Source organism: Castor canadensis, chromosome X, assembly GCF_047511655.1.
Source record: "Castor canadensis chromosome X, mCasCan1.hap1v2, whole genome shotgun sequence".
NCBI lineage: Eukaryota > Metazoa > Chordata > Mammalia > Rodentia > Castoridae > Castor > Castor canadensis.
The window spans coordinates 52,304,761-52,328,381 of record NC_133405.1 but is presented as its reverse complement, the minus strand read 5'-3'; the positions used below and the strand labels follow the sequence as shown (position 1 = coordinate 52,328,381).

Here is a 23,621-nt window from a genome sequence, read left to right as displayed (position 1 = left end):
CAGTTAGTGGTAGAGTTAGCCTCTCAGAGCTTGTGTTTTTTAATTGAATACCCAGAATTCTTTACACTACACAATGTCTCTAGCCTTGATTTATTTTCTAAGAATCTGCTATCTGCTTGCTTATTGTTGCTACATGTATTATAGCAGGCACCTAAAATTTAGCATGGCCAACCAAACTTTATTATTAATTCCTCAGCCAACCTCTTTTTTTTAATTTACATGTGCATACATTATTTGAGTCATTTCTCCCCCCTGTCCCCCTCACCGCCAACCTCTTTTTTTTGCCCTTAACTTTTTTTCTTTTTGATGGTACTGAGGATTAAACTCAAGACCTCATGCTTGCTAGACAAGTGCTCCACCAATTTGAACCATGCCTCTAGTCCTTTTGCTTCTAATTTTTGTTTTTCAGACAGGGTTCTGTATTTTTTTTGTCCAGACTAACCTTGGACCACGGTCCTCCTACTTCTACAGCCCAGGTAGTTGGGATTACAGATATGTGCTACCTTACCTAGCTTGTTTTTGAAATAAGACCTCCTAATTTTTTTTTGGCCTGGGCTGATCTTGAACTATAATCCTCTTATATCTGCTTCCCAAATAGCTGGGATTTAAGGTATGCACCTCTATGCCTGAGTGTCTCTAATTCTTTTTCCACCCAACCAAAACCTGAAATATCTCAAACAATTAAAAAGAAACAAAAGCAAATTTTTACTCTCTTACCTGAAACCACTGTACTGCATTAGTAACCAAAAGTAATTTCCACAGATTTTAGAAAAGAGAGAGATTCAGTGAGCCCCACTCACAGGATAAAAGCTGAAAACAAAATTCTAAAAGAAAACTGCTAGTTACCACATCTAAAAAGTCAATAAGTTAAAAAACAGGAACTGTATAACAGCTACCTCGCTATTCTGTTTCTTAGGTAAAAATTAAAATCAGAAGAAAAACGTTTCTTTATCTCATCATGTATCCACTTTCTCCCTGGTCAGAAAAAGCAAAATAATAAATTTAATGAGGCACATAAAAAAGCAATTCCACTCCACGAAGGAGGCAATCAACTGGCTCTATAGAGATTTTAGGAGGAACCAAGGTCATATTATTTTAAAACCAACAACAACCTAATTATTTAAAGGAAGCTAATAATCATTATCAAGTGTATTTGCCTTGTCTGAGCAAAGATTACTCATACAATCAAGAGACTACTGTCAAGGGAAAGTAAAGATACTGACTTTGAAGAACATGGAACTGTTTACTATTGACCCACTTTTATTGTGGGAACAGCAAGCAAGCTCAGGAGCTTGCATTAAAATCTGAGCAAATGTTTCAATGAAAGTGCTAAGAACACACTTTGGAAGAGGTCAATCTTTTCAATAACTGGTGTTGAGAAAACTGAATATTCACATGCAGAATAAAATAACTAGATCTCTATCTCTCTCCAAATACAAAGATCAACTCAAAATGAATTAAACACTTAAACATAAGAACTGGAGCTCCTAGAAGAAAACACAGGGAAATGCTTCAGAACATTGGAACAGGCAAGGATTGTTTGGATAGGACCCTAAAGCACAGTAAACAAATGCAAAAATAGACAAATAGGATTACATCAAACTTAAAAGCTCCCGAGCAGCAAAAGAAATGCTCGACCAAGTGTAGGGATAACCTACAGATGGGAGAAAATATTTGCAATGTAGACACCTGACAAGAGGTTGATATCCAGAATATATATGGAACCCCAAAAACTCTATGGTAAAACAATAGCATGATTAGAGGCAATTGATGTAAATTAGACATTTCCCAAATGAAAACACGGTTGGCCAATAGGTCCATGAAAAAATGCTCACCATCACTAATCATCAAGGAAAAACAAACCAAAACCACAATGAAATGTCACCTCACCTTAGTAAAACTGGCTGATATCAGACAGACCAAGTAATGGTAAGGATGTGGAGAAAAGAGAATCTATGTACCCTGTTAGTAGGAAAGTAACTTAGTATAACTATTATGGTAATCAGTATCGAGGTTGCTAAAATAATAAAAAAGAATTGCCATATGATCATGCAGTTCCACTACTAGATACGTATCCAAAAACAATGAAATCAGTATGTTCATTGCAGCACTATTCACAACTGGCAAGAAATGTATACAAAGTGTCCATCAACTGATCAATGGATAAAGAAAATGTAGTGCATACAATGAAATACAATTCACCTTTAAACAATAATGAAATTCTGTCATTTGGGACAACATATATGAAATTGGAGATCATTATGTTAAAGTGAAATAAGCCAGACACAGAAAAACAAGTATCAGATGATCTAAAAATTTGATGTCATAGAAAATTTAAAAGTTGAATGGTCATCACCATAGGCCAGGGACAGTAAGGAGTCAGAAGGGATAGGGAAAGGTTGGTCAATGAGTACCAAGTTACAATTAGATAGTGGCAAGAAGCTCTTGGGCACTATTGTATAGTATAGTTAAGTATAAATAATAATTATGTACTTTCAAAAAGCTAGAAGGAAGAATTTAGCAGCTTTCAAAGCTGGCTATACATTAGAATTATGTGGAAAAATGTTCATGTTACAGCTCCATATCAGATCAATTAAATCAGAATCTCCAGGGATGAAAGAAGACATTTCTACTTTTTGGAAGCTTTCCAGATGACTTTACTATACAGCCATTCTTGAACACCTGTCTTAGATTATTGAGGGAAAGATTTTCATTATGATTATGATTAAATTTCAGTATTTATGCATTTATTTTGTGCTTTTAATTATAAAGTATATATATATATATTTTCTCATTTAGTTCCTCCTTAGTTTCTCCACAAATTACTTCAGGGGTAATGTGCTAATAAAGGTGATATAGGGGTTTAGAAGAGTTGCTGGTCACATGTGAAAAGAACAGAGGCATTCTAGAACTGTGGTATGAATACTGTTACCTTAGTTCTTGGCTTTTCTAAACACTGATAATATTTAACTTTTTCTAGGTAATGAGCATCTCAGAAAATAATATACTAAAACTGTGTGAACCTCTTCTGTGAAAATAAGAAGCCTATTCATTAGCCCAAAGGTCAGAATTCCTGGTCTAAGCCTATAATCTGCCTCCATTGTTTCTCACCCTCTCCATTCTCTTACCTCAGAGACTGCTCCTTGGTCCTGTTCAGATTTGCTGTACTCAGCCCTGCAAGGATTCTTTGTTTCTGAGTACACCCTAAAACTCACTCATCTTCATACCTTGTACCTTTCAGAATCTTCTATAACCTAACATTTGTGAGGCCTACCCCACAAATCACAGTCCTATCTCATACTCAATGAACTAATAATGTCTTTTTTTTCAAAGCATGGATTGAGAAGTACATGTATGTACAGCCTAACATTGTGGTTCTCAATTTGATTCTGTATCAGAATCATTCAGGGAATTAAAAAAGAGAAAACAAAACATTAATGCTCAGATTCCAGGGATGGTAACTGAAGGAATGGCTTGAATATCAGGATTTTTAAAAGTTCCCCACCTAATTCTAATGTATAGTCAAAGCTGAGAATCATTGGTCTAATATCTTAAATGGGAAAAAAACTAATTGAGAGCTATGTGAAAATTTAAAAGCAGCTTAATTGGAGACTTACGAGGAAAAATAAAAAATGTCCAATTTATGTTTTCAAATTATGACAGGAGAACAAAAAACTTTGTTGAGAACCTATCCTGTGATGGGCACATATATATATATGTATATATATATTTCTTAATCCATTCATCCTTATTCAATCCTTTGATATTGCAAGATTTTCATTTTCTGCTCAATGTATCTGAGGTTCAACTGGGCAAGTGACTTCAGATATATCTCTAAATCTATGTTTATCCTCTATACAATACTGCCTCTCAATAATCAATAAGCAAATATGAATTGAGAAAAGCTATGTAATCATTGCCATATAAAACACTGAGAAGAATATTTCAGAATAAACAATAATCTGTTATCTCAAGGAGAGCAATTCATTTAAGGGGCTATAAATTGATGCAATTCTTAGTTAGTAGTAAAGACTACCAGAAATCAGGTAAGTGGGAGAATACTAAGAGCTGAAGTAGTGAGGGAATTTGTGATAAATCATGCAGGACAGGAATGATTTGAATTGTAAGGAAAGCAGAAGTAAACATATCAGATCAGAGATGGCAAAGACAGAAATGAGCATGATATGTTGAATTCACTCTGTCCAACCACGATTGAATACTATGTATGTGGAACCAAGCATCATGCTAGATGCAAAAACTACAGGATGAATTTAACAGCCAGGTTGCCTACAAGTCCACTATGGAAAACAAAGGATTTGAATATCATTTGGTAAAAGTAAGATGGCTGGCAGAGTGGCTCAAGTGGTAAAATACATGCATAGCAAGTGTGAGGCCCTGAGTTCAAACCCCAGTACCACCACTAACAAACAACAACAACAACTATATCTTATACCTTCTTAGCCTTTTGGCTAAGATCAAGTATGAAGTAAGAGAGGTATGACAGGAAACTTAAAAAACTAACCTTTTAAAGAATCAACAACCCACTGAATACATGGGCAAATTGACTGAAGAGAGAATTCTCAAAAGAAGGAGTACAAATGGTCAATACACATATGAAGAAATACTCAACATCCTTGGCCATAAAGGAAATGAAAATCAAAACTACACTGAGATTCCACCTTATCCAAGCCAAAATGGGTGACACAACATTAACACAAACAACAACAATAACAACAACAATTGCTGGTGAAGATGTGGGGGGAAAAGGAACAGTTCTACACTGTTGGTGAGAATGTAAAGTAGTGCAACCAACATGAAAAGCTATATGGAGATCCCTCAAAAAACTAAAAATGAAACTATCACGCGAACCAGTGATACCACTCCTAGGCATGTATCTGAAAGAATGTACTCCAGGATATGATAGAGACACCTGCACACTCATATTTATTGATGCACTACTTACAATAGCCAAGCTTTGGAAACAACCTAGATGCCCCACAACTGATGAATGGATTAACAAAATGTGGTATACAACAATGAACAAATTGAGATAGAATATAGGAAAATAATTCCATTTACAATGGCCTGAAAAAAGTAAAATACTTAGGAATAAACTTAACAAATCGTGTGAAAGATCTCAACTATAAACTATTGAAGAAAGAAACTGAAGATGACCTCAGAAGATGGAAAGATCGCCCATGCTCATGGATTGGTGGAATCAACATAGTGAAAATGGCTACATTATCAAAAGCAATCTACATGTTCAATGCAATTCCTATTAAAATTCCAATGGCATTTATCACAGAGATTGAAAAATCCATTTGGAAGCACAAAAGACCATGAATAGCCATGGCAATACTGAACAAAAAGAGCAATGCTGGAGGTATCACAATACCTGACTTGAAAGTATACTGCAGAGCCATAGCAATAAAAATAGCATGGTACTGGCACAAAAACAGACATGAAGACCAGAGGAACAGAGTAAGATGCAGATATGAATTCATGCAGCTACACACTCCTGATTTTTGACAAATGATGGATAAAAGACAGCCTCTTTAACAAATGCTGCTGGAAAAACTGTATCTTGACCTGCAGAAAACTGAAACTAGATCCATGTCTGTCACCCTGTACAAGTATCAACCCATAGTGGATTAAGGACCTTAATATAAGACCTGAAACTTTGAAGCTAGTGCAAGAAAGAGCAGGGAATACACTGGGAGCAATAGGCATAGGCAATGACTTCCTCAGCAGAACTCAAATGGCTCAGCAACTAAGAGAAAGGATTGACAAAGGGAACTCTATAAAACTATAAAGCTTCTGCACAACAAAAGAAATGGTCACCAATTGAAATGGCTGCCCACAGAATGGGAGAAAATTTTGCTGGTTGTATATCTGACAAGGGTTTGATAACCAGAATATACAGGGAGCTCAAAAAACTAAACTCCCCCAAATTCAATGACTCAATGAAGACATGGGCGAAAGAACTGAGCAGAGCTTTCTCAAAGGAAGAAGTCCAAATGACTAAAAAAACACATGAAAAAATGCTCAGCTTCCCTGGCCATAAAGGAAATCAAAATCAAAACCACGTTAAGATTCCACCTCACTTGTACTAGAATGGTTACCATCAAGAGCGCAAACAATGACAAATGTTGGAGAGAATGTGGAGAAAAAAGAAAATACACTGACATAGGAATGTAAATTAGCATAACCACAATGGAAAAACGTTTGGAAGCTCTTCAAAGAACTAAAAACAGAACTGCCATACAATCCAACAATTCCACTCTTAAGGAAATACCTGAAGGAATGTAAGTGAGTCTGCAACAAAGGTACCTGCACACCTATGTTTACTGCACCATTATTCATAATACCTACACTGTAGATACAACCAAGATGCCCCGCTACTGATGAATGGATTAAAAAATGTGGTATTTATGTACAATGGAAATTTTCAGCCACAAAGGGGAATGAAATTTTGTCATTTGCAGGTAAATGGATGGATCTGGAGAACATCATCTTAAGGGAAGTTAACCAGGTTCAGAAAACCAAAAGCTTCATGTTTCCTCTCATATGTGGGATATAGACCTGATAAAAATGCAGCAATATTATGAAAAACAGGTCATGCTTAAGGGAAGATCACATATGAGAGGGGGAGAGTAAAAGAAGGAAGTTAACAAGGTGAATATGGTTGATGTACTCTCTATACAAGAATGAATATAGAATTTTTAAACTGGTTGAAACAACCATAAGAAAGGGACTACAGTAGAAAGAAAAAAAATAGAAGAGATGAACCAAATCAGACTATAATACATATATACATGGAAGTGCCACAAGGAAACTCCCTGTGTAGCTATCTTAACTAAGCAAAAATATAATTTATTGTCTTTTACAAAATTGGAGAACAGGAGGACAGAACAGGTCCTTCCCAGGGGGTTGGTACCAGTTGGAGGGGGAAAGAGGTGGGAGAAAGGTGTAGGAGGGTGAATATAATGCAAATACTGTGTACACATGTATATAAATGGAAAAATGGTATTTGTTGAAACTGTTCTAGGAATGTGGATGGGGGGGATAAATGGGAATGGTGGAGGGGGTATGATATACTTGATATGTTTTAAGAACTTCTGTAAATATCACAATATACTCCCACCCAGCACAAAAATAAAAAAAAGAAAATGTGGTATATATACACAATGGAGTTTTATTTGGCCATAGAGAAGGATGAAATTATGTTGTTTGCAGGTAAATGGATGGAACTGGAGAACTTCATGTTAAACAAAGTAAGCCAAGCTTACATCAAAGGTTGCATGTTTTCTCTTGTATATGGAAGCTAGACCTGTAAGTTAAATATATAAAGAAACACATACGATAATATATATTTGATCATATATATATATATAGTGACAGAACAAAAATGTATTAGTGAGTCTGTTTGAGGGGGCTACAGGAGGTGGGAGAGAGAAAGAAAATATCAAAGAACGAAAAGTAGTGAAACAACCCATCTGTATATGAATATAATCTAATACACTGTATAGTAAACTGTTGATTATGGCAACATGGTGATAGAAAATGAGTAAGCAATAGAGGGGAGAGGATTAATTTGATAAAAGCAGGATATATATAGACCAGAAGCACCAAGACAAAAGCATCTTGGACTAACAATACACATTTAATTAAAAAAAAAAAAACGAAGGGCAGGAGGGAAAAATAAATCTTTCCAGGGGTCAGTACCAGTGCGAGGGGGTGGACACAAGGAAAGGGGAAATGGTGGATGTGTTTTGTATCCATAGATAAAAATAGAAGAATGAAACCTGTTGAAATTGTTCTAAGGAGGAGGAGAGAGGGAAAGAGAGAGAAAAATGGAGGGGGTAAATCTAAGATGCACTGTAAGGACACATGTAATGATTACAATGTATCCCCCTGTACAACTACTTTTTATTTATTTATTCATTCACATGTGCATACATTGTTTGGGGCATTTCTCCCCTGCACAACTATTATATGCTAAGAAAATCATAAAAAAAGTCAGAAAGGTATGCTTAAGAGGTATGGGAACACAATGAAGCAGAGGAACTTAACACAGTATGGTGGCCTAAAGAAAGGTACTGGGGTGGAGTATTCCAAGATGGCAACTAGAGGGAAGAAGCAGAAAGCATGCTTCCTAAAGTAAAATCTTGGAGAGATGCTAGAGATATGCCTTGTAGGAAAAACCACCAAGAAGCAAAACTCTGACACCTCCACATCCCCAGCCTGTGCATAGCATCCCCACTCAATGGTAAATGGAGAAACCAGGAGGGCTCTGGCACCACCAGACACCATTTCCTACCTGCTCGAGAGACGCAAACCACCAGGTGAGCTAAGTGGCACACGGTACTCCCACAGACAACCCTGGACCAGACCAGCAGAGCCCCCTGGACAGACCAACTCCCACCCAGGGAAAAAAAAGAAAGAAACAAACTGAATAATAAACAAGCAGCTGAAAAAAGAGACACATAGCAAAGAGGCAGGGCATCCTGAGCTCTGAAGAGTGGGGGAGGGGCACTCCCCACTTGAACTGTAAATAAAGAAGCTGGCCAGAGAAGGGAGGAGGGGTGGGACCCGCCAAGCAACCTTGGAGAGGGGAATGATTGTAACAGTGGCTGTCATGTGGAAAGCTCCACTGGAGTGGGGGGGAGGGACACTCCCTCATGGAACTGTAAATAAACAAGGGCTGGAGAAGGCAGGAGTGGCACCTCCTCCCCCACTGTGCTTGGAGAGGGGAAGGCTTGTAACAGCTGCTAAAGTGTGGCACACTCCACTGGAGGGTTGAGGAGGGGCACCTCTCCACACGAACTATAAATTTAAAAAAGACTGCAATTGCAACAGGTGGGTAGGGCTGTATACTGGAGAAAACAAAAGGCAAGAAAGTAGAGAGTAACACTGATTTTGCTACACACAATCAAACCCTCAAACAACTAAGACAACTAAATGACAGGAATCACCACATACCTATCAGTACTAACGCTTAATGTTAATGGATTTAATTCACCCATCAAAAGGCACCGCTTGATGAAATGGATTAAAAAGGAAGATCCAACAATTTGTTGCTTACAGGAGACCCATCTCACCGACAGAAATAAGCATAGGCTGAGGAGGAAAGGCTGGAAGAAGATTTACCAAGCCAATGGCCCCCGAAAACAGGCAGGAGTAGCAATACTTATCTCTGACAAAGCAGACTTCAAACCTACATTGATCAAACGAGATAAAGAAGGACATTCCATACTAATAAAAGGGGAAATAGACCAACAGGAAATAATAATCATCAACCTGTATGCACCTAATGTCAATGCACCCAATTTCATCAAACATACCCTGAAAGACCTAAAAGCATATACTAACTTCAACACAGTGGTTGTGAGAGACTTTAACACCCCATATCATCAATAGATAGGTCATCCAAACAAAAAATCAATAAAGAAATCCTAGATCTAAAACATACCATAGATGAAATGAACCTAGTTGATGTCTACAGAACAGTTCATCCAACATCTACACAATATACACTCTTCTCGGAAGACCATGGAACTTTCTCCAAAATAGATCATATCCTAGGGCACAAAGCAAGCCTCAGCAAATATAAGAAAATAGAAATTATACCATGCATTCTATCTAATCACAATGCCATAAACTAGAAATCAACAACAAAAATAAAGACAAAAACCATGCAAACAGCTGGAAACGGAGTAAATCATTCCTTATTGAACAATGGGTCATTGATGAAATAAAGGAGGAAATTAAAAGGTTCCTGGAAGTCAATGAAAATGAAAACACAATCTACCAGAACCTATGGGAACAGCAAAGGCAGTCCTGAGAGGAAAGTTTATAGCCATAAGTGCATATATTAAAAAGACTGAAAGATCTCAAATCAATGACCCAGTTATACATCTCAAACTCCTAGAAAAAAAAGAACAAGCAAATCCCAAACATAGAAGGCGAGAAATAATAAAAATAAGAGCTGAAATCAATGAAATAGAAACCATACAAAGAATAATTGAAAAAAAAAGTTGGTTATTTGAAAAAATAAGATTGATAGACCCCTGGCAAACCTGAATAACATGAGGAGACAAAAACCCAAAACAGTAAAATCAGGAATGCAAAAGGGGAGATAACAACAAACACCATGGAAGTTCAAGAAATCATCAGAGACTACTTTAAGAACCTATATTCAAATAAATTTGAAAATGTTGAAGAAATGGAGAGATTTATAGATACTTATTATCATCCAAAACTGAACCAAGAGGACACTAATCACCTGAATAGATCTGTAACACAAAAGGAAATTGAAGCAGCAATCAAGAGTCTCCCAAAAAAGAAAAGTCCAGGACCTGATGGATTCTCTGCTGAATTCTATCAGGCCTTTAAAGAAGAACTGATACCAACCCTCCTTAAACTGTTCCATGAAATAGAAAGGGAAGGAAAACTGCCAAACACATTTTATGAAGCCAGTATTACACTTATCCCAAAACCAGGCAAAGACACCTCCAAAAAGGAGAACTATAGGCCAATCTCCTTAATGAACATTGATGCAAAAATCCTCAATAAAATAATGGCAAACCGAATTCAACAACACATCAAAAGATCATTCACCATGACCAAGTAGGCTTCATCCCAGCAATGCAGGGGTGGTTCAACATACGAAAATCAATAAATGTAATAAACCACATTAACAGAAGCAAAGACAAAAACCAGTTGATCATCTCGATAGATGCAGAAAAAGCCTTTGATAAGATCCAACACCATTTCATGATAAAAGCTCTAAGAAAACTAGGAATAGAAGGAAAGTACCTCAACATTATAAAAGCTATATATGACAAACCTACAGCCAGCATTATACTTAATGGTGAAAAACTAAAACCATTCCCTCTAAAATCAGGAATGAGACAAGGATGCCCACTATCTCCACTCCTATTCAACATAGTACTGGAATTCCTAGCCAGAGAAATTAGGCAGGAAGAAGGAATAAAAGGAATACAAATAGGTAAAGAAACTGTCAAAATATCCCTATTTGCAGACGATATGATCCTACACCTTAAAGATCCAAAAGCTACGCAAAAGCTCCTAGACATGATCAACAGCTATAGCAAGGTAGCAGGATACAAAATCAACATAGAAAAATCATTAGAACAAACTGAGAAAGAATATATGAAAACAATTCCATTTACAATAACCTCAAAAAAAATCAAATACCTTGGTGTGAACTTAACAAAGGATGTGAATGACCTCTGCAAGGAAAACTATAAACTTCTGAAGAAAGAGATTGAGGAAGACTATAGAAAGTAGAGAGATCTCCCATGCTCATGGATTGGTAGAATCAACATAGTAAAAATGTCTATACTCCCAAAAGCAATCTACATGTTTAATGTAATTCCCATCAAAATCCCAATAACATTCATCAAAGAGATCGAAAAATCAACCATTAAATTTATTTGGAAACACAAGAGGCCACGAATAGCCAAAGCAATACTCAGTAAAAAGAACAACTCTGGAGGTATCACGATACCCGACTTCAAACTATATTACAAAGCAATAGCAATAAAAACAGCATGGTACTGGCACAAAAACAGACATGGAGACAAGTGGAACAGAATAGAGGACCCAGATATGAAGCCACACAAGTATAACCAACTTGTCTTTGACAAAGGTGCTAAAAATATACGATGGAGAAAAGACAGCCTCTTCAACAAAAACTGCTGGGAAAACTGGTTAGCAGTCTGCAAAAAACTGAAACTAGATCCATGTTTATCACCCTATACCAGTATTTACTCAAAATGGATCGAGGATCTTAATATCAGACCCCAAACTCTAAAGTTGGTACAGGAAAGAGTAGCAAATACTTTGGAACTAATAGGTACAGGCAAGGACTTTCTCAATGGAACCCCAGCAGCTGAGCAACTAAAAGATAGCATAGATAAATGGGACTTCATAAAACTAATAAGCTTCTGCTCAACAAAAGAAATGGTCTCTAAACTGAAGAGAACACCCACAAAGTGAGAGAAAATATTTGCCAGCTACACATCAGACAAAGGACTGATAAGCAGAATATATAGGAACTCAAAAAACTGAATTCTTCCAAAATTATTGAACCAATAAAGAAATGGGCAAATGAACTAAACAGAACTTTCTCAAAAGAAGAAATTCAAATGGCCAAAAAACACATGGAAAAATGCTCACCATCTCTAGCCATAAAGGAAATGAAAATTAAAATCACACTAAGATTCCACCTTACCCCTGTTAGAATAGCCATCATTAGCAACACCACTAACAACAGGTGTTGGTGAGGATGTGGGGGGAAAAGGAACCCTTTTACACTGCTGGTGGGAATGCAAACTAGTACAACCACTCTGGAAAAAAATTTGGAGGCTTCTTAAAAATCTAAACAGATCTACCATATGATCCAGCAATACCACTCTTGGGGATATACCCAAAAGAATGAGACACAGGTTACTCCAGAGGCACCTGCACACCCATGCTTATTGCAGTGGTATTCACAATAGCCAAGTTATGGAAACAGCCAAGATGCTTCACTAATGACGAATGGATTATGAAAATATGGTATTTATACACAATGGAATTTTATGCAGCCATGAAGAAGAACAAAATGTTGTCATTCACTGGTAAATGGATGGAACTGGAGAACATCATTCTGAGAGAGGTTAGCTTGGTCCAAAAGACCAAAAATTGTATGTTCTCCCTTATACGGGGACATTAGATCAAGGGTAAACACAACAAGGGGATTGGACTTTGATCACATGATAAAGCGAGAGCACACAAGGGAGGTATGAGGATAGGTAAGACACCCAAAAAACTAGATAGCATTGTTGCCCTCAATGCAGAGAAACTAAAGCAGAAACTTTAAAGTGACAGAGACCAATAGGAGAAGGGTACCAAGAACTAGGGAAAAGGTTAGTTTGAGAAGAATTAATTTAGGTAACACACATGTACAGGAAAGCAATGCAAGTCAACTTCTTGTATAGCTGTTCTTATCTCAACTAGCAAAACCCCTTGGTCCTTACTATTATTGCTTATACTTTCTCTTCAACAAAATCAGAGATAAAAGCAAAATAGTTTCTTCCTGGTAGCTACGGAGGTAGGGGGGCGAAGGAGGGGGTGGGGAGAAGGGGAGAGAAATGACACAAACATGGTATGCACATATGAATAAAAGAAAAAAAAAGAAAGGTACTGGAAGAGATGGTGTCTTACCTAAACTTGGAAAAATGAAAAAATTGTTAAGTTGATGAAAGGATCTCAGAAGAACATTGTAGGTACATGGAAATAATAAGAAAAAGCATAGATGTGTTCAGCAAAACTTTTCTTAAAAACCTGGAATTGCTGTAGAGTAAAATATAAGGGGACAAGATGGGAGAGGTAAAAGGGGTCAGATCAAAGAGGGACTTATATGTTATGCTAAGGACCCTGGACTTTTTTTTCTGCATTAGGAAATCTTCAATGGTTTAAACAGTAAATGACATGGTTGGTCAATTGTGTGTTTTAGAAGGGTATCTCCTTTGGCTACAATAAAAAGGATGAATTTAAGCAAGACTAGAAGCAAGAGACCACAAATATGAGGTGAACATAGTAGACAAAAAAACTGGCAAATTCAAGTTGGCTTTGGAGAAGATTACTAATTTAGTTTTAGATATATTGAGTTATAGATGAAGGTGAGGCATCTTAGTTCAACAATGGGGTTAGAAACTAGTAAGATGAAAAAATACAATAAATAAAAAATGCATACATACTTTAGTTGCATGTTATTATGGTAGCCATTCCTGTGCTAATAAGACCTGGGTTGGATAAGGAACATAAAGAATGCAGTGAGAATAATGAAAAAAAAGGGAAAAAAATTAGATATGGGAGAAACACATATAGGCAATAGCAGATAGAGAAGAATGTAGAGACAGAAAGGTGAGAATGAGCAACAAGTGAAATAGTTAATATGGCATAGTTTAAATTGTTTTTGTCTTACCATTTGTTCACTTATAATATAGGATTCTGCTTTCACTGTTCTTTGAAATCCTCACCAGCTAATTTAAATTCTTTAGCTATTTTTTTAATACTCAAATATTTACTGCTATTGAAGCAATAGTCAAGACAGGAAAAATCTGTACTTCGAGCTGTAGCTTCAGAGGTTACTGTAAAATGACTTCAATGGCTGGGGTAAATTATAATGATGATCATCTCTCTATTCCATCATTAGGTGAGAATTTCAGCAAAATCATTCTTTTCCCATTCTATTAAGCTTGAAACTTCAGAGTGCTAAAATGACCCTTCCTTTAGTTGAGATGTGTGTAAATACTTTATATAGTTGATTCAGTTAAATTTTACTGAATGCCATTACACTAGAAGCCATTTATTTCAGATACCCTCAGCTCAGAAATAGGAAAAATACTCTAACAAGTGGGAGTTTGTCATTTCTTCAAGCATCTCCTACTTTCAGAAGCCCTATCACTTCTATTTCTACATTTACCTAAATCAACATTCCTTAAAATCCTAGTTAAACCATCTATTTCTATGGACCTTTTTGGGATATGCTGAACCATGTTAAGTATGAAACTGAAATAGTACAAACAAAGGATGAGCACTCCACAAAAAATGATTAATAGTTCACTGATTCATATATTAAACTAATCTCTGTTGAGGTAGGGCTACTTCTGCATCAGTTTTTATTTCTAGCATTGGAAATAAAGATAAATTATATGAAGTCCCTTTCCTCAAAGGCCTTACATTATAATGGGAGAAAATAAAACATGGAGAGATAATTAGATATGCAGGTTAAGGAAGCACAAAAGGTTAGCCTTGAAAAAATAAAAAGGCTTCCACACAGCAGCAACATGTTTAAGAATGAGTAGGAGTTAGTGAGAACAGAGTCATGGGAATGTTATAGACAATATATAGCATGAATAAGGACATAGAGACAAGAAATAAGGTAATGTTTTTCTGGAAACCATGAACAGTTTGCAGGTACTGGACTTGATAGATTATGGCAAGAAATAATAGAGGACAAGCCTAGAGAAGGAAGGCAGGGATAAGAAGGTAGAGAGTTATGGAGCTTAAATTTTTCATCCTTAAAAGATGGAGAAACAATGAAGGTTTTTAAAGAATGTGAATGTCATGGAAATATTTGTATTTTAAGTGAAACATTCTGGTTGTTGAATTGAGGGTGGATTTTGGGAGACAAAACTGGAGGTAGGGAAAGTATTTAGAGGTTGTGACAGTAGACTAGGTTAATATTTCTCAAAATTTATTAAGTATAAATCATCTAGGAGTCTTGTTAAAAATGGTAATTATTATCCAGTAGGTCTGTAAAGGGGCTTGAGATTCTTTTCTTTTTTAGTAACAAGCTCCCAGGTGATACAAATGATACTGATCCACGACTCATAGTCTGAGTAATAAAACTCTAGAAAGATGTGAAGGACATAAACTAGTGTGGGAAAAATAGGATAGGAGGTAATGGAATAGTAATAATCAGCAGGTAAAGCAATCATAACTTGTGCTTCATTAGAAATAAGAAGTGAAGAAGGTGCTGAGGAGTTCATAGACAATTGAAGTTTTCTACCTTGGATGAATGGACTTGGAATGTCTTTGAAGTGTCCAGGTGAAACAGTCTCTGCCATTTAGACACATGAGTATAAAATTTGACAGAAAGATAATTAGAATACACATGAGAAATAAAACCATGGGAATAGATTGAATCATGTTTCTGGAGTAAGGTCAAGAATGGTATGCTGAGAGTACTTTCGATCTAGGTAATGAATGAAAAAAGAGCCCATACCAAAAACAGATAAGAAACAGAACCACAGGAGAAGAAACAGACCATGAGAAGTTAAGTATGACAAAGAATAGAACTTCAAGAAGGTGGGAGTAATGAACATCTTCACATGAAGCAGAAAAGTCCGGTAAGAAAAGAAATGAAAAATAACAGTGAGTTGAGGAAAAAAGTGAGTAAAAGAGAGAATATCAAAGTGGAATAAAAAACACTAGTAGTGAGAGTGTGCCTGTGGGGGAAAATGAAAAAAAAATGGTTAGCAGAGCAGGTGGATCATTTCAGTCAGGATCAGTCTCTATATTGTGCCTGAATTATTTCCATTCTTTCTAAGTTCCAAACCTTTTGTTCACATTTTCTCCTTCCCACTTCTATCAATCAAAATCATGGAAACATGTAAATATATGACTATGGTCTCTTGCAATGCAGTAATATCAGCCCACTTAGTTTACATACTTGCTTCCTCAGGGAGAGTGGTATGTTCTCATTTATATTCCTAAGAATATAAGTGGTGCTTGCAAGAGACATTTAAACAATACTTAGTGAATGAATGATATCACCAAAGGAGACCAATTTAAAATATGTTCTTATGTTCCTAAGATAACATTGAACCATGTGAATACCTGTATTTGATTTAGAAAACAATAAATGTCTTCCAAACATTCTGGGTCTCATTTCTAGAAAATCAAGCCACATGGCTTGAAAGTCTGTACTTGTCTAAAATTTTAGTCAATAAGACTAAAATGGTATATAAATAAACTAGTATGCTTTATAAAATACAAATTTATCATGGAAGAGTTTAGAACAATTTTTTCTGTTTACCATTTGCATTTGATTTTGCTGGAAGAGGTTTCTTTCTTATCTTGTCTACAAATGTCTTCCTAGCTTCCTTTCTTTTGTATTTGTTCCAACATAAAGGTGTTGGGCAATTACTGGACTATTAAAGGAAGCAGGACAGAGCTTGCAATATTTGTTTGGATTATTCAAATCCAAAGTACCATTGAAGAAAGGAATAATGTTATATTTAATCCCACCTTGAGGAGGCTTGACAGCAGGAGGCTTCAGGAAGGTTGACTGTGGAGAAGTGGCAATAGGTACACCTGCTGAAATAGTTGTAATGAGAAGTGATCAACATGTGTTCAGATGTTAGAGCTACATCCATGATAAAGTATTAGAGAAATTTAGAATTCTCTAAAAAACCTCTATCTTTGGACTTTGTCAGCACAGGGCTACCTGATAAAGGTATTCTAATAAAAGAGAATTCCCTTCTGTGAGAACGGAAATTTAAATACTAGTCTATCACCAAATTTGTCCAATAAAGTCATGGAAAGGAAGGAATGTTCTGCACCAGGCATTACTTATTTGAGGAATAAATTAAAGCATGAGAGCCATCTCAGGATGATTCTTTGAAATTAATGAGAGTAAATCAGATGACACCAACTTCTAAGTTGATGGGGTTTTGGTGGTGGTGGTGGTTTTTTTTTTTTTTTTTTGGCAGTACTGGGTTTGAACTCAGGGCCTCGTTGTTGCTAGGCAGGTGTTCTACCACTTCAGTTACTTGGCCAGCCACTTTTTTGTGTTGGGTATTTTTGAGATAGGGTCTTGTGAACTATTTGCCTGGGCTAGCCTCAAATTGCGATCCTCTTGATCTCTTCCTTCCAAGAAACTAGGATTACTGGCTGAGCCACTGGTATCCAGCTGTTGACTTTTTAAAAAAATAATAAGGCATCCATTCTGTCTAGGTTTGTAATGTCTGTATCAGAATAAAAGTAACTGTTGATTGATGATGCTAGTGGTACTTTCTTATATTCATAAGAAGAAAGGAATGTGCTATCAGGATAAAAGGAGATTCAGTAACTTATATTTTTGGCTACAGTTATATAGTTAGGAAACACTGCATCCATAACTATGTTAGGGTAAAGACACTGATCTGAACACACAGTATAATGTTTTATAAAGGGGTATAGCAAAAAACTATGCAAAGGGGAAGAAATAACAAACAGCTAATATTTTATTATTTCATTAGAAACTGAAAGGTCTCTAGTTTCTTACTGTTCTAGCAGTATTGCAAATCACTTGCTCTTATTTTGATTTAGTAAACTGAAAAGGAATGGTCAAAACATTTCTTAAAATTCAGCTCGCATTCATAATCTCCACAAAAAAGAAAGTATCTGAGCACAAAATGAGACACAGAAAGATATTAACTGAACAGAAGAATAATGAAGTTATTTATATCAAGTTTGCTCAACCTAAATGGGTGGTAGGGTCAGACAGAAAAGGTACATTCTGTTTCTAAGATAGAGAATAGGACCTTACCCATCTCTGGCTTAAATCCTGATGGAGACATCTGATCATGTTCCTCCATGAATTGTTTCAGTTTTTGAGCATGGATGTTCCCCACATAATGAGACTGAGAAACAACTGAAGAGCTAAAAATCATGCTGCAGAGATCACAAAATTTATTTCTGTCCACTACTCCACTATTCTGTACCTGAAATATAAGAACAATCTTGTTGGAGAGATTAAAAAATTCAAAGTTCAGAATTACAACATTCAACATAGACCACTCACCTGAAAACTCCCAATATGCATTTTCATTTTCTTACCAGGCACTTCATTTTGCTCCCCATGCATTTGAAAATAAAACCTAACATTTTGAGCATGTTTTTCACTCTGAAAAATATATAATAAGACTTGTTTATTCAAGAAAAAGACATTATGAAAATTGATTCATTAGAAACATATCCTTTTTCAAATTTCCTTTGAAAACTCAATATATTTCTAAGATTTGTGCATATTGATACATATAGCTCTAGCTCATTCACATTATATACTATTTTATATTCCACTCTACATGCTACCCATTCCAGTCCCCTATTGAGGCAATTTGCTTGCTTATTTTGCTATTATAAAAGAATAAATTTCCCTTGCAGATACTGTGAGTTATAAAGCTATAATTTAAAGGTAAAATTGTTAGAGATAGGAATATAGACCAATACAGTAGATCAGAAAAATAGCCTCAAAATAGACAAGTATAAGTATGGAAATTAGCATATAATAGAGGTGCCACTACAAATCAGTGGGGAAGAATGGACTGTACAATAAATAATTCTGGGACAACTGGGTATACATATGAAAAAATATTATCACCTTCCATACACAAAAAGCAATGCCAGAAGGATTAAACACTTTAATGTATGAGGTAAATCTTTGAAAAGTTTTAGAAGATATCAGAGAGAAGTATCTACAAGACAAAAATATATAGAATGGTTTCCTAAACACATAGCATAAGTATAAAGAGAAATATTAGTAAATGCAACTTCAAAATTCAAAACTTCTACAGCACTGTCGTACTTTCATGTATAATAAATACTATAGTCTGACAGTATAACCAAGCAGCATAATAAAGAGAAAAAAATCACCTTTTAAAATAGAACATCTATATTGTATGTTTTCAAATATATGGAAAGTCATGATCATTTTGATTTGATGATTTATTTTTTTTAATTTTTATTTTATTCATATGTGCATACAATGTTTGGGTCATTTCTCCCCCCTTCCCCCGTGTCCCTCCCTTACCCGCCTCCCCGCTCCCTCCCTTACCCCTCGTTGCACGGCAGAAACTATTTTGCCCTTATCTCTAATTTTGTTGAAGAGAGAGTATAAGCAATAATAGGAAGGACCAAGGGTTTTTGCTAGTTGAGATAAGGATAGCTATACAGGGAGTTGACTCGCATTGATTTCCTGTACATGTGTGTTACCTTCTAAGTTAATTCTTCTTGAAATAACCTTTTCTCTAGTTCCTGGTCCCCTTCTCCTATTGGCCTCAGTTGCTTTAAAGTATCTGCTTTAGTTTCTCTGCGTTGAGAGCAACAAATGCTATCTAGTTTTTTAGGTGTCTTACCTATCCTCATACCTCCCTTGTGTGCTCTCACTTTATCATGTGATCAATAAGCTTAAGCACCTAAATGCAGATGGTACTGAAATTTAAATTTTAAAATCTGATACAACACCTACATAATACTCTATAGCACTTAAATTATTGTAGAAAAAGATGTAATGATTTGACAAAACATTCAGAATATTCTCTTATTTGAAAAAATAAGTACAGTATAATGCATGATTCTTTTTTATAAAAATACATATTTTGTGTGTTCAGAATATATGTTGAAATCATATATGCAAAAGAGAAATTAAACAGTAATTGCAAGTGATATAATTATGATTGATGTTTAAGTTTTGTATATTTTGTATACCTAATAGTACTTTATAATCTAATAAAAAGCTGGTTTTAAATTTTAAATGGTTCTGATCAGTTATCACAGAACTCACCAATTATCTGTCTCTCTTTACTTATTCTAACTCTGAACTAAGGCATTTGAGAATGTGCTTGGGACTCTCACACATTTTACTTAATTCTTACAAGTATAGTGAAAGAGATGTTTATTTCTCTGATTTTTCAGGTTCAAGAAACATGCTCATAGAGGTAAAGTCACATGCCCATGGTTACAAAATTAGCAAATTGTGGATTAAGACTTTAACCTAACTCTTCTTAATATACATTCAGCACAAGTTTTTAATGTAATGTAATCTTAATCAAGATAAGGATTAAAAATACAATTATCAATAAGATGAGCAATGGACAAAGTTAGATAAAATGTTTACAAAATAGAACTGGCATTACATTTGTTTGAAATAAATGTATGTAGTACTTTTGGTAATCTAGATAGCAAATATGAAAGAAACCCAATAGCTCATTATATGATGTAGAATGTGAAGAAGTACCAAATGAAAAAACACTGAATATGAAACCAGAAGAAATCATTTTTAAACTTAGTCATGCCAATGATAACTATGAAAACTCATTTCGGGTCTCAGTTTTCTAATATATAAACTGAGAGTAAGATAATATTAAAGACTTTTTTTAGCTCTAATGTTCCATGGTTTAGAGCATAAAAACATGAAGCCAAGTCAAGTGCAAGTCTTGTAAAAGAAGACGGAGTTCTACAATATCCTTTGATTGATATTAATTTCCTATTCAAGTTTTATAATTACTCTCTTATATTTTCTACAAGGATAAATACAAAGGGAGACAATAATATGAAGAAAAGAAAATGAGCTTTAAAGTCAATACAGCTGAGTTTAACCTGAATTCCCCAAACTTAAGGTCATATGTTATGGTCCTTCTCTGAGCCAGTATTCTCATCTATGAAAGGAAAATAAAAGCAACTATTTCAAGTTCTTATAATAATCAAACAAGTTGGTTTATATGAAGTTTACTTGCTATATTTAAAAAATTGCTTCAGAGCCTATTCCCATTGTTTTTAACCAACCTTGTAATGGGAAATCCTTTGTGATTCAAACTGTAATACCACTCCACAAACTTGACAAAAGCTATCTGTAAAAACTTCGGCTTTTTCCTGTTCATTCCAAGTGCCATCTATGAATAAAATGAAGACAATCTATGATCTTAATGAATCTTTTTAGGTACCACTTTCATTCCTCAACTATACATTATTTCATATATTACTTCAAGTTTTCATGCTTGTGAGCTTTTCTCTCAAGGATGCAATTTAACATGTACATATTATGTATGCTTCTAATGTCTAACATGGCAGGAGTTATTTAGTATGCTAAGTCTAGGTGATGATAGTCTAAAGTTATGAGGGCACCAGTAACCTTATGAACTTCATGGGGGGGGTTGGAGAAACAATAATGAAGGCAGCATTTTAAAACCCAGCCTTGATATTTTGTGTTTTACAGCAGAAAACCCTAAGAAATACATTATTTTAAGACTGTCACTTATCTAGAGAGATGGCACCAATGTTATCTAAAAATCACATGGAACCACAAATCATCTTTTTTTATAATGAGTAAACATCTTCCAACATTTTACAGTGGGACATTCATTTGGCCACACAAATCTCACATAAGGCCACCACATATATAAAGTAATGGTCATGTACTAAGATCTAGAAATTTATACTATACTGTTTCTCACTGTAATAAATAACACATGCTAAATATTTACACTTGAGGTCCACACTTCCATATAAAGTCCTTAATAGATTTAATACATTTTGCCAAAGTTTATTAGCTTATCTATAGAGTATGAATCACAAAACATCAAAATTTTGCTTATTATTTGATATTTCAATGATAAGCTGGTACCACACATGGAGAGATGGTAATGGTATATTAAATAAATAGAAAGTTGTAGAACAAGCATAACATATCCAATTCCTAACATCAATAAAAATTAAAAACATGCATAGAAAAATATGGAATGATGTAAACTAAATTTACACATAGTTAGCTTTGTAAAAGGGGGCAAGGAAAGGAACAAGAGGAGAAAATTTACTATTTTATGATCTGTACAATTGTCTTATTTTAATTTTTGCAAAAAGCATGTAGTACTTTCTAATTAAAAATTATTAGGGTGGATGTAAGCAAGACTGTGAAAAAGGACTCTCCAGTTCTCACCTCTCCCTCAGAAACCTTGATTCAAATAACTATCCACACACAAAAATACTTTTATCACAAGAAGCCAGGATGGAGATTATATTACCTGAGTGTATCACAGAACTAAGACACACTGAAGAGTCTCTCGAGCTTTCTTGAGCTCCTGGCTTCCTGACCTAACTAGGGGTGACTGGAGATGCAGAAAGGACAAAGGATAGAAAACAGACATGAATAAAGTTGGGGACAGGTGTGCTGGGTGCTCGGATGGAGACACACAATAGCCTCTTTGCTTCTTTTTCTCTATTATTCTCCTCTTTTACTTTGCTTCTTTTCTCAATCTTTAATACCTTACTTCTAAAGTCTTTCTTTAAAATCTCGCTTCTTTTCTATTCTTTAAAGTCTCTTTCCTTAGATTCGCTCTGTCCCATGTTTTCTTTAGCATAATCTCTCTTAGAGTCTTGGCCCTCAGACTTGCACTGTCCCATGTTCTCTCTTAAAGTCTCGGTGCTCAGACTTGCACTGTCCCATCAGACTTGCACTGTCCCATGTTTCCTCTAATCTCTAGCATAACTCAGCAGCAGCAGCAGCAGCCAGCTGTGTCATTCAGCAGCAGTCTCGCAAGCAGCCAATCAGAATTCCTCATCAAAAACTACCGCATCCTCCTTCAGCGAGTCTTTTATATCCAGCGGTAAACAAGGAGGTGGAGCAACAGTTCTCAGGGAGGGGCATGACATTGTAACAAGAGAAACCTGCCTTTCCTACTTATCTGAGCATAAACAATTTAGGAAAAGCAGCTGTGCTGCATTTCGCCTCTCGCTGTCTTCTGCGGCTGGGGCTGTGCCAAACTCAGCCTGTAGAACATTGAGCACAACTGTGTTAATGTCAAGTTCTCAAAAGCTTCTCATAATCTGCTCTCCACAGAAGAGTATAGGAAGGATAGTTTTACATTACCTGTGCCACATCCCCAAATCCCAGGTGGTACAAGATGAAGAGAGATACTTATTTGCAAGGGAAGCATAGGGAAGTGAGAACTAGACTTTACCTTGAACCCTAACACTGGGCTCACTCTGGCAAAACCCAGCACCAAAGCACTAAGTAGGTCCCCAAAGCCTGCAGACTGAGCTTCCAGGCCAGCTCCAGTGCCAGTTCAGATCCCACCATCACAGTACAGGTCTGTGCAACAGACTGTCTCTATCTGATACAATGCCAACCCAGCCTCAGGGATCCTGGACTCTGTACTGTCCCCATAACCAGACTAACCTCCACAGCCCCAAGCTTCAGACCAGCTTAGAATCAGGATGCCTCCTATAGCCTTAGTAATCAAGCCAGCCCACATGGACCCAACTGCCAAGCCTGCTCCTGTGAA

At 35.9% G+C, this 23,621-nt stretch overlaps 1 protein-coding gene across 2 annotated transcripts in view; it reads right to left on the bottom strand.

Moving 5' to 3' along the window:
• Zmat1 (zinc finger matrin-type 1) overlaps positions 1-23,621 on the bottom strand; it is a 39,099-nt gene that overhangs the window by 6,670 nt on the left and 8,808 nt on the right. The window contains exons 2-5 of one of the 2 annotated variants that reach the window (XM_074064090.1): positions 21,127-21,233; positions 18,365-18,466; positions 18,110-18,284; positions 16,828-16,896 (exon numbers count right to left, since the gene is read on the bottom strand). In XM_074064090.1, coding sequence (XP_073920191.1) covers positions 16,828-16,896; positions 18,110-18,284; positions 18,365-18,466; positions 21,127-21,233 — 453 coding nt within the window. Of the gene's footprint in view, positions 1-15,586; positions 16,026-16,827; positions 16,897-18,109; positions 18,285-18,364; positions 18,467-21,126; positions 21,234-23,621 lie in introns of those variants that run through there. The other variant, XM_074064091.1, reaches the window with a different exon arrangement.